Below are 17658 nucleotides of genomic sequence, written 5' to 3'. Positions count from 1 at the left end.
TACCTTCAGATATTTTTATGTGACAAAATGAGAAAAAAAGTGAAGTGATATTTTGGTATACTATGAGCACATTTATTTTACAGATAATTCAGTTATACAATATTAATAATCAACAGCCCATGTATTACTGCTCGACTCCGTTTGGTCGATTGCACCAAAGCCCCGTAGGCATGAGATAATCAGTTTGTTCAATGAGAGCATATGTTTATCGCATCTGAGTTGCACACCTTGAAATGTAGGTTACTCCTGAAAATCACGGTGACGTTAACGCTGTTACCGCTGCTTTTTTTATAACTACAGGCTTCACTGATCTCTTCCATCAGTGGTCCGTATACCTATAGCCAAACACAGCTTCCACGACCTGTCCTTACAGAACAGCCGGTTTGTGAGTATATATGTTGTTGTTTATGTGTATATTACGGGTTCACAGTTTGTGTGAGTAAGTGCGCGTTTTAAAATAATAGAAATGAGGGATTTGGTGACATTTTTTGCTAAGATACAAAAATATATTTTTAGACTTAGATTGTTTCCCCCAAAAAGTGTTTGCATTCAACAAGCATTACAAATTTTGTTAGCCAGTCGGGCCAGCTATGCCTGAAAGTTACTAGCCCACAAAATAATTCACTTGCGCGACATTTGAATGTAGAAACTAAGCAAAAGTTTTCAAAAATAAATGAGAATAGGATACTGTCGGCATGACACGGGTTTCATCATTAAGCTGCTAATATGATGAACATTTTTTATCAGGCCATAATCTTGCAGGATTTAAAAGTGTATTATAACTGATCAAGTCTGAGAGATATTTACAAAATGATCCCATGAAAATTCACTAGCCAGTCGGGCTAGTGACTGGAGATTTACTGGCCCGACTGGATTTCACCCACTGCTTGTATTATCCTCTTCCCTGTTGTTAACTTCCCGACTAGAACTGGTCGTAAGAAGCCATGAAAGGCGACTAGTGGGATTTGGTGGCCAGACTCACCTACATGAGATGCCTGTCATCATTTTTTTTTCAGTTGTGTAAATCGATACTCATTGTTTCAATAATTTAATTGTCTGACCTTGACCCGATTTTTCACAGAACGCCATCAGGAAACTGAAGTATGTCTTTGAACGCCATCAGGAAACTGAAGTAAGTCTTTAAACAATAAAAGACATGTACCATTTTAGTGACAAGTGGTGCATACACAATGTCTTGTGATATTTCTAAGCTGTAGTGTTTATTATTTCCTTTTGTTCACTATATGTCAAATCATCTCAAATATTTGTTGGAAATTGGTGTGAGTGGCAGGTGCTACATGTGGTGCCATCACTAGTTTTCTTATTTGCAAGCCGAACTTAAATCACATAATTCAGTCTTGAAAGCTCAAGCAGTACTCTGATTAATGTATGTTCTGTTGGTTGCGTGTCAGCTTCCACAGCTGGTTTACACAGTTGGCGTTTGTCCTGATACTGACCATGAAAGTGATGCTTCACTCTTCACGTTGTTCCAGAGCTGAGCGTGATGAAACTGCTGCCCTTGTTGTTGCTGCTGCTGCTGGTCCTTGTGTGTCTGGACGCATCTAACGGGAAGTGGCGTGGGAGGAGAAGTTGGAGGAGAATTACTAGGAGGATGAATAGGTCCCGGTGGATAACAAGTACGACGAAGTTACATGGAAGAGGTGAGTGCCTTAAACTTTCTCCACGTTTCACAAGAAATTCCAAGAAAAAAATAGTATTGCTGCAGAGAGCATCAAAGGTGTCGTCGCGGATCCACTGGCTAATGAATATAAATACGTTATTAATGCAATATGCACATGATATCCATTGCTGAACAAGCACTCAACAAAATGTGTAACGTGAGGAATTTAAGGATAACAGCTCGCACTGATAGTCTTTGAACAGCTTTGCTGTCAATGTCAAGGTCTTACAATTGCTAAAATCGTTTGGAATTTCGGAAGGTTTAATTTAATTTAGTAATTTAATTTAGCATATCCTCCACTGGTTGACGTGTGATTCAATATAAAAAACATCGCTTGTAAAAATGCAACTGCAATAGACAAAGCTTAATCATATGGTTATACAGTCAATCGATATATCGATGCCCATTCTATTGATCACTGGATTGTCTAGACCAGACTCGATTCACAGAGCGCCGCCATATAGCTGGAATATTGCTGAGTGTAATGATAATAATTCATATATTTAGCGCCTAGTATCTATCTGACTAGTTGCTCACTGGACCTTGTAATCAGAATCTGATTATTATTACCCCGGATAACCCAAGCTGCCTGTTACGCGTTAGAAGGTTACAGTCACATGACCCATCCTGCTGGGTGAACCGAGGCAATTTTGAACAAACTCACTTGCCTAAGGTAAGACCACATGTATCACATGTGCTTCGTTGGGGGTGGGGGTGGGGGTGGGTGTGTGTGTGTTGTTAGCCTAGTGGTTAAAGCTTTGGCTCGTCACGCCGAAGACACGGGTTCGAATCCCCACATGGGTACATGTGTGAAGCCCATTTCTGGTGTCCCCCGCCGTGATGTTGCTGGAATATTGCTAAAAGCGGCGTAAAACCATATTCAGTCAGTCAGTCAGTCAGTCGTTGTGGGGCAGAAGTGAAGTCCTAGAAACTCTCAGGAGTCAAACTGCCAAACACGGTCACCCATCCAAGGACTGTGTGGCGTTAAACAACAAACCAACCAACCAAACAAATTCGAAATCAGTTAGTCTAAGCAACACGTGTTACGTAGTGTTCATGGTTGAACAAAATCGGAATAGAACATGTGACAACGTTTGATGTCATAATCAACCCCTCTAACCTATCTACGCCTTATACACTTAGTTTCTATATACACTATTTAACGTGATTGCATCATATCTGTATGAACGGCTCTAGATCACCAACATAGGTTAATTGAACATGATTCGTTTCAGATCTTGAGAGCGAAGACATCAAACAGGGAAGGGATATTGACCAATCGCGGGACGAGGTGTTATTCAATGCGAGAGATGTAAAAGTGTTGATGACATCGGCTGATAACAGTAAGGAAGTGTATATTATCGTAATTATATACAAGACATGAGAATATGATCGTTAATGTTTAAACTTGATGCTTAAAAGTTATTTTGACTCGGTCACTTATTATTTATTAGCTTTACTGAAATGATGAATAATGCTGGTGTACACGACTAGGAATGTTATGGATAACCACTGCTATATAATGCATAGCGCGTCATGCCCATTCATCACCAATGTATAATAAAGAAGTCAACACGATTACATTCAGCCTGTAGGTGCTTTTAAAGACTGACAGTGTCGAACTTTCTTGGACTGACGTCTTCGTGGTATGGCTGTCTATATTTTCTTGTGTTTCCCACCCGTGAAGGTCCGGGTTAGAATTGATCTTCAGCAACCCATGCTTGTCGTGAAAGGCGACTAACGGGATCGGGTGGTCATCGGTTCCCAATTGCGTAGATCGACTCTTATGCTGTTGATAACTGGATTGTCAGGTCCAGAGTCGATTATTTACAACTAAACTAAACTCACTCACTCACTCACTCTTGTGTTTCCCACCTCCTGACTGCTTTAAACAATTCAAACACTAAAAATATTTTTAAGCCAGTTTTGGCCCCCGAAATTGAAATTTATGCCCTGCGTACGCTAACATTTCATCCACTCTAGAACCAGCTCATCTTGATCTTTCTTCATCAATCTATATACATTGTTTTCGAAGCAAAGGGATTAAATCTACATTAAACATTATTTCAAAGTCATTATTGGGTCATTTAAATTTCAAATTTTACAAAAGAAGATGCACAATTAGTGCCAACATTTAAAAAAAAATTTTTATTCATGTTTTAAGCCCGTCCACAAAAAGCAAGAGATGAGAAACATTAAAAATATGCATGGCGTATTTTTTCTTTTTGAGGATGCACTGTAGACACAGTGTTCTAAATTGCTGCTGTTCCACTGACCATGGGTTCGAATCTTAGATTCACCCAATAGTTAACCCTGGTCCGTCAGTACCATACTTGCGGGTTTTGCCATCATGGAAAATGTCTAATGATTTTCAGGTTTCATCCCAGAACAAGAAAACATAACGATTTACATTTGAAATAAACTTTAAAAAGGAATTAAAACCAGCTTACCATTCACACAGCTTACTAAAGTTGTTTGTTGTTTACAGATGCAGCGACGAAGGAGTGAGAACGTACCCAGATCAATGAACTGACAATATCTGACCTTGATTAGATAAAATGTCTCAATAGATAAATGCTTCTGTTGTTATTTAGGAATGCGTTCCCCAGTGCTTCAATAACATAGAGTTACTCTCCAAAATGGCATTGAATGCTCGGAAATAACATCGATTTTCAAAACTGTAATTTCTCAATCCTAGTTGTACGACAATACTAATGCAACTGGGGAAAATAACAACCGGTGTTGAATTATGACAGCATGAGAATATGTCATGCCCGCCAACGATCATGTGGGACAACCGGTGTTGAATGATGAGAGTATGACAGCTTGTTATGACCGCAAGTGATCATGCAGCACAATAGTAGGAGGTTCGGAAAAAGGTTCCAAAGTTGACGTTTTTGGAACAGTGGTATGTAATACCGCGGTGATTTGTCCAACATCCATGCGATTCTCCCAGTCTGGTGAAATCTCTCGCACTCCTGTTGCAGCGCCTGATCAAGTTTACATAACGTAGTTGGAGGTTCATGTCGCGCACCTCCCTTTCATATCCCAGACGTGTACAGTTGGGGGAAAGCTCGGGTTGATTGCTGGCCGTGGGATTCTAGGGATGGTGTGCTGTAGGTGCGCCTTGACGATTCGTGCTCCGTGAGCATGGGTGTTGTCGTCCTTAGAGAACAAACGTCGTCCCCAGGCATTTGAGACAACAAAGTGTGTCGGTATGTTGTCTCGACAGAACCGTGACCCTTCCTTGCACAATAAAGTGTTGGGGTACACACACTCACAGCAGGGGTACACACACTGACAACAGGGGTACACACACTGACAACAGGGGTACACACACTCACAGCAGGGGTACACACACTCACAGCAGGGGTACACACACTGACAGCAGGGGTACACACACTGGAAGCAGGGGTACACACACTGACAACAGGGGTACACACACTGGCAGCAGGGGGTACACACACTGACAGCAGGGGTACACACTGACAGCAGGGGTACACACACACTGACAGCAGGGGTACACACACTGACAACAGGGGTACACATACTGACAGAAGGGGTACACACACACACTGACAGCAGGGGTACACACACTGACAGCAGGGGTACACACACTGACAGCAGGGGTACACACACTCACAGCAGGGGTACACACACTGACAGCAGGGGTACACACACTGACAGCAGGGGTACACACACTCACAGCAGGGGTACACACACTGACAACAGAGGTACACACACTGACAGCAGGGGTACACACACACTGACAGCAGGGGTACACACACTGACAACAGGAGTACACATACTGACAGAAGGGGTACACACACTGGAAGCAGGGGTACACACACTGACAACAGGGGTACACACACTGACAGCAGGGGTACACACACTGACAGCAGGGGTACACACTGACAACAGGGGTACACATACTGACAGAAGGGGTACACACTGACAACAGGGGTACACACACTGACAGCAGGGGTACACACACTGGAAGCAGGGGGTACACACACACACTGACAGCAGGGGTACACACACTGGAAGCAGGGTACACACACTGACAGCAGGGGTACACACACTGACAACAGGGGTACACACACTGACAACAGGAGTACACATACTGACAGAAGGGGTACACACACTGACAACAGGGGTACACACACTGACAGCAGGGGTACACACACTGGAAGCAGGGGTACACACACTGACAGCAGGGGTACACACACTGACAACAGGGGTACACACACTGACAACAGGAGTACACATACTGACAGAAGGGGTACACACACTGACAACAGGGGTACTCACACTAACAGCAGGGGTACACACACTGGAAGCAGGGGTACACACACTGACAGCAGGGGTACACACACTGATAACAGGGGTACACACACTGGCAACAGGGGTACACACACACTGACAGCAGGGTACACACACTCACAGCAGGGGTACACACACTGACAGCAGGGGTACACACACTGACAGCAGGGGTACACACACTGACAGCAGGGGTACACACACTGATAACAGGGGTACACACACTGGCAACAGGGGTACACACACTGACAGCAGGGGTACACACACTGACAGCAGGGGTACACACACTGACAGCAGGGGTACACACACTGACAACAGGGGAAAACACACTGACAACAGGGGTACACACACTAACAGCAGGGATACACACACTGACAGCAGGGGTACACACACTGGGTATATTCAACCGTCCCTCAAAGGTGTTTATTTGCTCACTGGTCATGCAGAATGTCTTCTCGCTGAATGTAGCATTCATATCATATGATCAGTGTAGTGGGGGGACATTCTGGATGTGCATCTTAAATTGTTTGTATTGGTCGATTGTCAATCTCTCTATATTTATAGGCCGCCATGATAAAACAGGAGAACTGATGACTACGTCGTAAAAAAACAACATTATTTGAAACGTTCGAATGAAAGGGGTATGAATATCTATTTGTAGTTTTCATATCATATTTATATCTCCCAAAATTGACACAGCAATAGAAAAACCCTGAAGGACCTGATCTTTCACGTAATACTTATATGTGCAACTGTCACTTGTGGAGAGCTCGATTCAAATTATGAAAATTTGTATGTCAGTGAACAAACCTTTTACCCAGCCTCCTTAACGATCACCCATACACATGTGTTCAGTCAAGGTGATTAATTTGATGCACTTCTCGGAGTAAGACCCGTTTAACTATAATAAAATTTAATCATATAACAGATAGTCTTGACCAGGCGCCGCCATTTTGTTCAAATCAAATCAAGTACAATGTTGGACGGAATCTGATTGCCCAATGGGATGGACATATGATGGACTTGACTGGAGCAGCTCATGGCGCTGCTATCGGCCATTGTGTTACCACGAAATGCCAGCCCATTTGGGCAAAGGTGGAACATGGACTTTTGTAGTCTGTTAGCTCCTTTGTTTATAAAAGATGTCGTTTTTGGGCTGTTCGGTTGGACTCAGTGACCTTGACTCCGTTTCCTCTCAGTTGTTCATTATCACCGAGGACATAGATACTGGGGTCGGCTTACAGTTATAACACTTATTTCATAGTGTCTTATATAGGGAATTACAGTTCCTTACTAATTGCCTGTTCGTAGGACGTTTATAACTTGCTAACATGTTACAGTTCAGTACACCGCCAAACAGAATTGGACAGAGATGGCGACATGAGGTATTGCTGAGCCGAGCCGAAAATAACTAAATCACATGAATAAATAGCATATTGCAGTATGAATGAATGAATGAATGAATGAATGAATGAATGAATGAATGATAATTGATTTGTATAGCGCCTGGTTTCGAGATTAAACAAGAGTAGCTGTGATCCACCATTATGTTATTAACCCCTTTACCCTGAGGGAATATTTACAATGGTTTTGAGGTTCATAAATGTCCTTTACGTCAGTTAATTCTGTTAAAATGTCTTGTTGTATGGTGATTGTGGCGTTTGAAAATGCTGAGTCAACAATCATCCTGGAACACTAAGCCAACACTACGTGAAAACCCGAGAAGATCCGGGTTAGAACTGGTCTTCAGTAACTAATGCGTGTCGTCAGATGCGACTAACGGGATCTGGTGGTCAGACACGCTGACACCACACATGTCATAGTAAACCAGCTGCGTGGATCCAGACTCATGATGTCAATCACTGGATTGTCTGGTTTTGATTATTTACAGACCGCCGTCATATAGCTGGAATAGTAAGTAAACACACAAATAAGCAACGATACTTGCAGCAGACTGGGCAGACTGATGCTGGGGACCCACAATCTACTACCCTCGGTACCTCTGTTTAATATCTAAAACAACCTTGGATTGACCGCCGTTAGATTTCACTGACACTGGGGATAATTTTAGTCTTATTGGTTGTCTCCAGGTGGGTTCGCCCTCTCGAGGCTGTACCTTCTGAGCTTTTGCTGAAGGGTCAGTTTTAAGTAAAGTTTCATTTTACCGGATGAGCAGGTGCTCCATAATGTTTCGTCTACATTGAAGATTATACCACTTTTAAAAAAAATAACACATGTATAAATTACTTTTCCTGATCCATACACTTTGATTATTTAGAAGCTTAAATTCATGTGATTATGTTGATTCAGAACCATTTTTAATGCGAGGACACATTCTTTTCTATTTATTATTTTGTAGTCATTGATAACTTCTCCCGATATAAATATGACTAGAATGTTGCAGCGTGTGGTGTTTGGGAACAAATGAGAATATACAGAACGAAAGAATCACTCGTAAAATCCTTTATCTTGGTCTGTTATGTGTTGTTGACTGGTGGTTTATCTGTGATGCGATCGCAGTATACCAACCAATGTTACTGTGGGTGAGATCTGTTTATGAGTAGTTTGCTTTAACGAAGCTCTCTAACATAGTGTCAAATGAGAATCAATTAAAAGTTTAAACTGATGCTGATTCGAACCCATGATCACTGAATTTGGACACTCGTGTCCTTTGTTATTGTGTCCTCTCACGTCAGATGCGGTGGGGAAGCCTAATGAATATAGCGTTCGTCGAAGACTCGGGTTCAATTCCCCACATGGGTACAATGTATGAAACCCATTTCTTGTGATATTGCTGGAATATTGTTAAAAGCGGTGTAAAACTAAACAGTTACTGATTCACCCACTCTCACGCCAAATAAGACGTGTTGGTTAGAATTGTGGCACTAGGTGCATGGCGAAAGAACTGGCAATAAAATGGTAGATTGTCAATCTTTTTATATTATAGACCGCCATGACATAACTGGAGAACTGATGACTGATGACTGAAGCATTATTTAAATCGTTCAGTTCATAAATCGGTATGAATATGTAACTGAATTATTATTAAGTCCTATTTCTATGACTTCCACCCTCCTCCCCCTCCCCTTCCCCTGCCTCTGTGTTTGGGTGCACTCACATGAGTTTGCTTGGGACACATTTGAAGTGACTGAATGAGTTTAATCAAGATTCCAGCAAAATTACAAAGTGGAGCACGGGAGACAGGCTCCTCACACTACACACGAACATGACTGTGACTACTCCACCACCACGCATTATTGGAGTTTTGCAACCTGCCTTTGTCATTGAAATAACCCTGGTTGCTTTATCTTTTGTGAAGAGTATATACACTGTGTTTTGCTGTGTTGACTGAACAGGTTGTTAGAATGCAAATAACAACAGCTGATTTGATAAGAAGTCACTGTAATCTGAATAAGACCCTAGCTCGCATCCACATCTGGCGTAAATTACATTCATATGCTCATCAATATGTCGATACGAGCTTAAAACAGTAATGTATTTTATTACAGGACGAGGGAAGGGGTGTAGTCAGACTAAATCAGGGGAGCGTAAATCAATATAATAAATGTTGATTTTGAACTATTGTTTATGTGAAGACACATTCTTTTCAATTCATTATTCCGTAGTCGTTCATATCCTACCGTTATATGACTAGAAAGTTGCTGTGTGAAGCGTTTGGGAACAAATAAGAATATGCAGAACGAATGCATCACTCGTAAAATCAATTATGTTGGTCTGTATATTTATTGTTGACTGATAGTTCATCTGTCGCCTCCTGACGTGAGAGGGCACACTTAGAAAGAGATGACATATTTGGGGTGGGTCAAGGAACCATGTTATGACGTTCATTTTTATCAATCTTGTTTATTGTGGGTCATGAAAATATTTTACAAGGACATGGCGAGTGATATAACATATCACATGCAGTATTGTGATATTACACTATTCTTTTACATTAGAGTATGAAAAAGGTAATAACTCTGCCAGCCCATCTCCCCCGGATCTCATACCAACCACTCACCACATTCCCATTTACGCTTCTGTAGTAAAGGACCAGTCACTGAACATTGTGTTATCAATAAAAATACGGACTGAAATCATTGAAGAGACTGAGGTCGAAATGTGAACAAGTACATCTATGCATGATCATGATTAGACATATTTCTTCTGACAATTGTGAAGGAAGCTAATTTCGTTGTCGTATGATGGACATTCACGGTTATTTGTGAGCAAGTCGAGCAATATTATTGATGCATTCAGTGTTCAGTGATATTCACGGCATTACGGGAGACGGCATTATGGCATTTGATGTTGTAATTTCAAAATAACAGTTAAACCCGGTGACTATTAAACATTGAATATACTCAAAGGCTGTGTTTGTATGAGGCTGAATTGCATGCTCTTTTTATCTCTGAATCTTACTCAACACTAAGAGATAAATATGTTACTAAGTAAGTTACGAAACCATACACTATTTATCCTTTGGTATCTCCTTAATTCAGAACAATACACGTCTCTTGCTATATACTTATATCATGTCAAAAAGTTTTAACTCGCAGAAATTAGTTAAGGGATCTTGCCCACGGAAACAAATCATCGATGTATGCATTCTGGGAGGTCTATTGCTGAAATACACCTGTGTCTGTCTGTCTGTCTGTCCTCGTGTTCAGTGATATTCACGGGAACATGAAACTTACAACAGGGCATGATCATGAACAACAATATGTCTTCCGACAGTAGTTAAGGAAGCTAATTTCGTTGTCGTATGATGGACATACACGGTTATTTGTCAGCGAGTCGAGCAATATTATTGATGCATTCAGTGTTCAGTGATATTCACGGCATTACGGGAGACAGGTGCGTGGATTGGCAGCAAATCGTGTATGTACAGTTTAACACTTAAAACCCAGCATCCTGTTCTGTCAACAGCTGATCGGCTTTCAGTGACGTGCCATACTTTATGTATCACCTTGTGAAACTGTTCCCACGGTTCTTTCTCGTATGCATTGCGCTCCCTTTGTTGTTTGAGAAAGGAGAAGTCCGTAAGACTGACTGACTAACTGAGTTTAGTTTTACGCCGCTTTTAGCAATATTCCAGCAATATCACGGCGGGGGACACCCGAAATTGGCTTAACACGTTGTGCCCATGTGGGGAATCGAACCCGGGTCTTCGGCGTGACGAGCCAACGCTTTAACCACTAGGCTACCCCACCGCCCCTAAGTCTGTAAGAAGAGTCCAATGGGGAAGAGTCTTACAATAGCAAATATATGTTTGGTTGACGTTGGCCTGATAAGTTGGTATGAGTGAGAGAAATTTGCAAAAAAACATGCATCGATACTAGAAAAGAGCAAAACATTGAAGGGTCCAGCAAATGTATCAGGAATCTGTATCTGGACGATGAATCATAACACTGTTGTCTGAAGCTGTTTTGTCTGCTATCGCAGAAAGTTAGGTAGGTCGCAGATATATAACACTTCCATGGATGCACCATCAGATACACTGTCATTATCTTCAGCAGATCAACATTGCCAGCTATGGTCCGTGTGTCAAAGCGACACCAACGGACACATGAACACATGCAGTAGGTACATTGTAGGCGATGTTTCCTGATGGTGCTGGCATCACGTCCACGCCTGATCATACAATACATCAAGGTGATAAGGGTTGGGTCCTAGTTGGAGTGTATGAGAACATCTGTTCCAAGTCAGGTTGAAATAAATAATCACTCAGTGTTATTCCCCGTAAATGGTAATATAATGATTACGTTTAGAGATTGCATGCTTGCTCCCTCCCTAGCTCCCTCACTCACTCATTCGTATTTGCACACTTTCTGTAGAGAAAATAAGAATTCAAAGTAGCTCACCAGGCAATGATATCGAAACGCTACCAAGATAGTCCAAAGATGTCATGTACCAAAATGAGAAATATGTGAATTGGTACAGTGATATGCCTATGAGCACATATACATTACATACATTAATATGGTTATACTTACAACAACGATAATCAACAGTCCATGTACTACTGCTCGTTCCGTTTAGTCGATTGCACCAAAGCCCAGCAGTCATGAGATCATCGGTAATATCAGTGTTTATTTAACGGGAGCATATGTTTATCACATCTTGGTTGCAACACACTGAAATGACGGATGGTGCTAGGTACTTCCTGAAAATCACGGTTATTATCAATAAAGCTGTCACCGATTCTTCGTTTATAAGTACAGACTGTATTGATCTCTTCCAGCAGTAGTCCGTAAACCTATAGTAACACACTTCTTCCACAGCCTGTCCTTTCAGAACAGACGTATTGTGAGTATATACATTGTTGATTGTTTTAACTTTGGGGTGAGAGAGTGTATCTTACGATACGTGGCTTCACAGTTTGTGTGGGTGCGCATGTGTGCGTGTGCGTTTGTTTTAGAACTATATAAGTGAATCATTTGGTGACATTTTTTTGACATAGATACAAAAAGTTATTTTTTAGACCCAGATTGTTTCTCGAAAAGAGTGTTTGCATTCCACAAGCATTACTTGTAGGATCCTCTTTCCTGTTTTCATGAACATTCCTGGCTGGAACTGGTCTTCAGCAGCAATGGCTTGTCGTAAGAGGCGAAGACACCTTTCCCATAACACTATTTGGCTAGAACTGGTTTTTAGCAGCCACGGCTTGTCGTAAGAAGAGAATAAACTTTCATTAAAGGCAACTAACGGGATTTACTAACGGGATTTGGTGGTCAGACTCGCTTACCTGTCTTCATTTTTCATTTTTGTAAATCAATGCTCATTGTTTCATTAATTTTATGTCCGGTTCGATTTTTCACAGACCGCCACCGGGAAACTGAAGAATGGCGATAAACAACAAACAGTTGATGTGTTTGTTTACTTTAGTTCACTTCATCTCTGATCTTCTCTAATATTTGTTGGAGATTTGTGCGAGTGGCGATCGCTAATGAACATTTGTTGTCAACACTCATATGATTTCACATGGTTTTTTTCCACTTTACATTCCAAGTGAATCATTTTCTGTGGCGTTGACGTTTCATATTTGCCGCTGAACTGTGAAATCACGTGTAAGCATAAGGGCAGCATTTTTATTTTCTGTGTTTCTCATCGCCCGACCGACCCTTCTAAATTTACTGACGATCACTCCAAAAAAACATTTTCATTCAAACACCAGCCGACTCGAACCTAAACGTACAGTCTCGTCATATAAACTGTTTATCTGTATATCATTCACTGCAATAAGTCCAAAGAACGCGAGAAATTGTAATAAGAATTACAATCAATGAGAATCAAGAACAATACTCAGATAATTTTGTCTTTATTAAGTTTTTTTCCTCGACCGACTGACCCATGTTCAGAATTTGATGGCTACGTGAAACACATAAAAAACTGATGCCCTAACTCAGTCTTGAATGCTTAAACAGTACCCTGATTATTGTATGTTCTCTGGTGAGCTTCCATACCTGGTTTACACAGTTGGGGTTTGTCCTAATACTGACGCCGTCATATAGCTGGAATATTGCTGAGTGCGGCGTGGAACTAAACTCACTCACTCACCTAATACTGACCATGAAAGTGATGCTTCACCCTTCACGTTGTTCTAGAGCTGGGCGTGATGAAACTGCTGCCCTTGCTGCTGGTGGTGGGGCTGGTGGTCCTCGTGTGTCTTGATGCTTCTGACGGAAGGCGGCGTAGAAGGGGTGTTTGGAGGATGAGGAATAGGATGAGGAATAGGGTGGGGAAGAGGATGAGGAAGATGATGATGATGATGAAGATGATGATCCCGAAGAGGGGCAGGTGGATAAGAAGTACGACGAAACTGCATGGCAGAGGTGAGTACCTTAGACTTTCTTCGCGTTTCACAAGATATTACAAGAAACATATTGCTGCAGGGAGGATCAAAAGGTACCTTCGCGCGTCCATTGGCTAATAGACAACAGTTGTCCGGTACACATCTCCACCCCTGCTCACTCCCAACTCATCCCCACCCTGCTCACACCCACTCATCCCACCCTGCTCACACCCAGCTCATCCCAATACTGCTCAACACCCACTCATCCCCACCCAGTCCCAGAGGTGAGCTCATGCATCATTTCTAAATGATGAAGCTAGGTAAATACACTATCAACATGTCCGCCCTGATCAGCACTATACATGTATTCAGCTCTGTGAGGTTCGCTCCATGCATCAACCGTATGTGGAGGGAGGAAGAAGGGCTACGTAATGTTACCATCAGGGAAGCTTCCTCTTCTATCACGGTTACAGTGAGTGAGGGAGTGTAACTCTTGGGAATCGCCTTAACTTCGAAACCGTTTCGTGATTAGTTAAAGGTAAATTATATGGTTACACAGGCATTAACAAACTCGAAATAAAGACCTTTTCTTACACCGTTATAGGAGCATAACCAACTTAACTCCACTACAAAATTACCAGCAGTCTAGCCTTATCAGTAATGGGGTGACACCAGGGGCGTAGCTACCATTATCAAAAAAGCATGGGCTTACACGTGATTTTTGCCAAAAGGTTGGGCCCCCAATGCCCTGAATACTATCGGGCTAATAGTATGTGGAATAGAACATGTGACAACGTTTGATATGATAATCAGCCCCTCTAACTTCTCTACGCCTTATACACTTAGTTTCTATAAATAAATTAACTTGATTACATCATATCTGCATGAACGGCTCTAGATCACCAACATTGGTTAATTGAACATGATCCGTTTCAGATCTTGAGAGCGAAGACATCAAACAAGGAAGGGATATTGACCAATCGCAGGAGGAGGTGTTATTCAATGCGAGAGATGCAAAAGTGTTGATGACGGTAAGGAAGTCTATACTATCATACACTGGCCCCAAAAGAAACGCATAGCTGAATTCTGATCTTCAAAGTAGATTGTTTCGAAAAATATGGCATGGAATGACTGTCAATGTTAATATTAAGTGTGAATATAGCCCATACAAGTATCCAACACACGCAAAACAACCTTTGGTGATTATTCGCCAAAACACAGCACCTTGAAAACATCCCCGTATCATCTGCATGTAGAAAAATCTGAAAGCATGATGCACGTGCAAATACGGGATCTGAATCTTGATACTGATGGGTATAAAAGCCAGCAGTCCTGTTGCGATTCATTCTCCGAAATTCTGTATATGCGACCCTCAAGATGCCACGACTAAACGAAGAAAGCAGAAACAGAGCCATTGGACACTTGGAAGCTGGAGAAAGCCAGTCATCAGTTGCCAGACATCTAAACGTGAGGCAGAGTACGATTTCCCGTCTCTGGCAGCGCTACACGCAGCACAAACTCGACCAGAGATCGTCCTAGGAGTGGGAGACCAAGGGTGACAACTCCAGCGCAAGACCGCTTCATCCGGGTGTTTCATCTGCGAAATCGGACCGTCACTGCAGCGTACACCGCCGACAATGTTCCTGGGCTGCGTCGAGTCTCTGCACAAACCCATCAGGAATCGCCTAAGAGAGCATGGGATCCGACCGATGCGACCACATACAGGACCTGTTCTGCGACACCACCATCGTCGTGCACGTCTTCAATGGAGCAGGAACGTTCGGCCATGGACCCTCTTGAACTGGAGGAGGATCTGGTTCAGCGACGAGTCGCGGTTTATGCTGTATCGACATGATGGCAGGATGCGGATTTACAGACGTCGAAAAGAAAGATATGCTCGACAGTGTGTTCGTGAGGTCGACAGACACGGCGCCGGAGGTGTAATGATGTGGGCAAGCATATCTATGAATGACAGAACAGAGCTGGTGCATGTCCAAGGGAATTTGAATGCTGTGCGCTATCGTGATGAAATCCTGGTACGTCATGTTATTCCCGTAATTGACGCTAGAAGAGAAATTTTCCAGCATGACAACGCAAGACCGCATACAGCACGCATTACAACAGATTTCCTTGCCATCAACAACATTACAGTTCTTCCATGGCCTTCAAAATCTCCGGATCTTAACCCAATTGAACATTTGTGGGACCAATTGGATCAACGTGTACGACGCCGACAGCCGCAACCACAGACACGTCAACAGCTTGTCGATGCGTTGCAGGATGAGTGGAGAAGAATCCCACAACGGCGGATCCGACGTCTTATACAGTCTATGCCCAGGCGATGCAGAGCAGTGATTGAGGCTCGTGGTGGTCACACCAGATACTGACTTTGTGACCGTGCCATCAAAACAGAGACTCTCAATACCACTGTGAATGACTGTATGTTTTTGACACACATGTCCCAATACCTGTTAGAATTTTTATTGCTCTATTATCATTACTTTTTGTTTAATTTAAGTTATTAAAACATCACTGATAACACTGGATTTTCACCTATGCGTTTCTTTTCTGGGCCAGTGTAATTATACAAGACAGTTACATTGCATAGTGATGAAGTGTACACACGTGAAGTACTTGCAACACCTGGAAACCTGTACACAAGAACATAGAGAGCGTATATCCTTTGATGCAAAATGAGAATATGATAGTTATGTTTCAACCTAATGCTTCAAAGCTATTTTAACGATATCTCGGTCACTTATAACTTATAATTTCACTGAAATAAAGTATAATGCTGGGGTACACGACAAGGAATGTTGTGGACAACGACTGCTATATTATACGTTTCTTGACCGTTTATCTCCAATTTATAACAGAGTAGTTTTCCATATTACTAGCCGACATGATTACATTCAGCCTGTTGATGCCTTTAAAGGCTGACAGTGTCGGTGTTTCTTTACTGACATCTTCGTGGTATGGCGGTCTGTGTTTTCTTGTGTTTCCCATCTCCCGACCACCATACAAAAGCCGCTATGGAAATTTATGCCCCGATGTGATGAACTTTTGAACCGCTCCAGAACCAGGAGTACATGTACATGTATAAAACTAAACATAGTTTCGAAACAAACTGACTCAATCTACATCAAACATTATTTTGAAGACAATTATTAAGTATTGTGGGCATTACAAAATAAGCCACATAATTAGTGTCAATATTTTAAAACTATAATTTATACATTATATTCATGTTTTAAGCCCGCACACACTTTTGCAGCTTGAAGTTGGAGATGAGAAACACATGAATAGGAATGGATGGCCTAAATGGAGTGTTCTATATTGCTACTGTTCGGCTGATCACAGGTTATAATCTCAGATTCACCCAATAGTAAACCCTGGTCCATCAGCGCCATACTTGTGGGTTTAGCCATCATGGTCAAGTGTTTGTTAGGTTTAATCACAGAACAAACTGACGTGTCAAATTTGTATACACTTCATAGGCGGATCCAGAAATTTTCAAAAGGGGGTGGGTGGGGATTGGTGGGTTCGAACCCCTGAACCCCCTTTCTGGATCCGCCACTGCATTTCAAAAAGGAATTAAAACCATCCTTCTATTTACGCAGTTTGCTTGAATATAATTATGCTTTATTGTTTGCAGATTATGCGACGAAGGAGTGAGAACGTACCCAAATCCGTGAACTGACAATATCTTACCTTGATTAGATAAAATGTCTTAACAGATAAATGCTTTTGTTGTTATTTAGGAATGCGTTCCCTTGTGTTTCAGTAACATAGAGTTACTCTCCAAAATGGCATTGAATGCTCGGAAATAACATAGACTTTCAAAACTGTAATTTCTCAATCC

At 42.0% G+C, this 17658-nt stretch overlaps 2 protein-coding genes across 4 annotated transcripts in view; both read left to right on the top strand.

The window, feature by feature from the left end:
- Positions 1–242: 242 nt before the first annotated feature.
- Positions 243–17658, top strand: part of LOC124292501 — a 92629-nt gene continuing 75213 nt past the window's right edge. For 2 of the 3 annotated variants that reach the window (XR_006902462.1, XM_046729621.1), the window contains exons 1-3: positions 243–385; positions 1494–1661; positions 2917–3024. Coding sequence is in view for 2 of the 3 variants with exons in the window: in XM_046729621.1 (XP_046585577.1) it covers positions 1505–1661; positions 2917–3024 (265 nt within the window). In the remaining variant the exon portion in view is untranslated. The remainder of the gene's footprint in view (positions 386–1493; positions 1662–2916; positions 3025–17658) is intronic. The other variant, XM_046729620.1, reaches the window with a different exon arrangement.
- Positions 12174–17534, top strand: LOC124292502. The gene is made up of 4 exons (XM_046729622.1): positions 12174–12310; positions 13609–13836; positions 14733–14827; positions 17452–17534. The coding sequence occupies exons 2-4, from the start codon at positions 13620–13622 to the stop codon at positions 17494–17496; spliced, it is 357 nt and encodes a 118-aa protein (XP_046585578.1). The 5' UTR covers positions 12174–12310; positions 13609–13619; the 3' UTR covers positions 17497–17534.

The sequence above is a fragment of the Haliotis rubra genome, unplaced genomic scaffold, assembly GCF_003918875.1.
Source record: "Haliotis rubra isolate DU_JTF1 unplaced genomic scaffold, ASM391887v1 Scf52, whole genome shotgun sequence".
In the NCBI taxonomy this organism is placed as follows: Eukaryota; Metazoa; Mollusca; class Gastropoda; order Lepetellida; family Haliotidae; genus Haliotis; species Haliotis rubra.
This window is presented reverse-complemented; position numbering and strand designations above follow the sequence as displayed.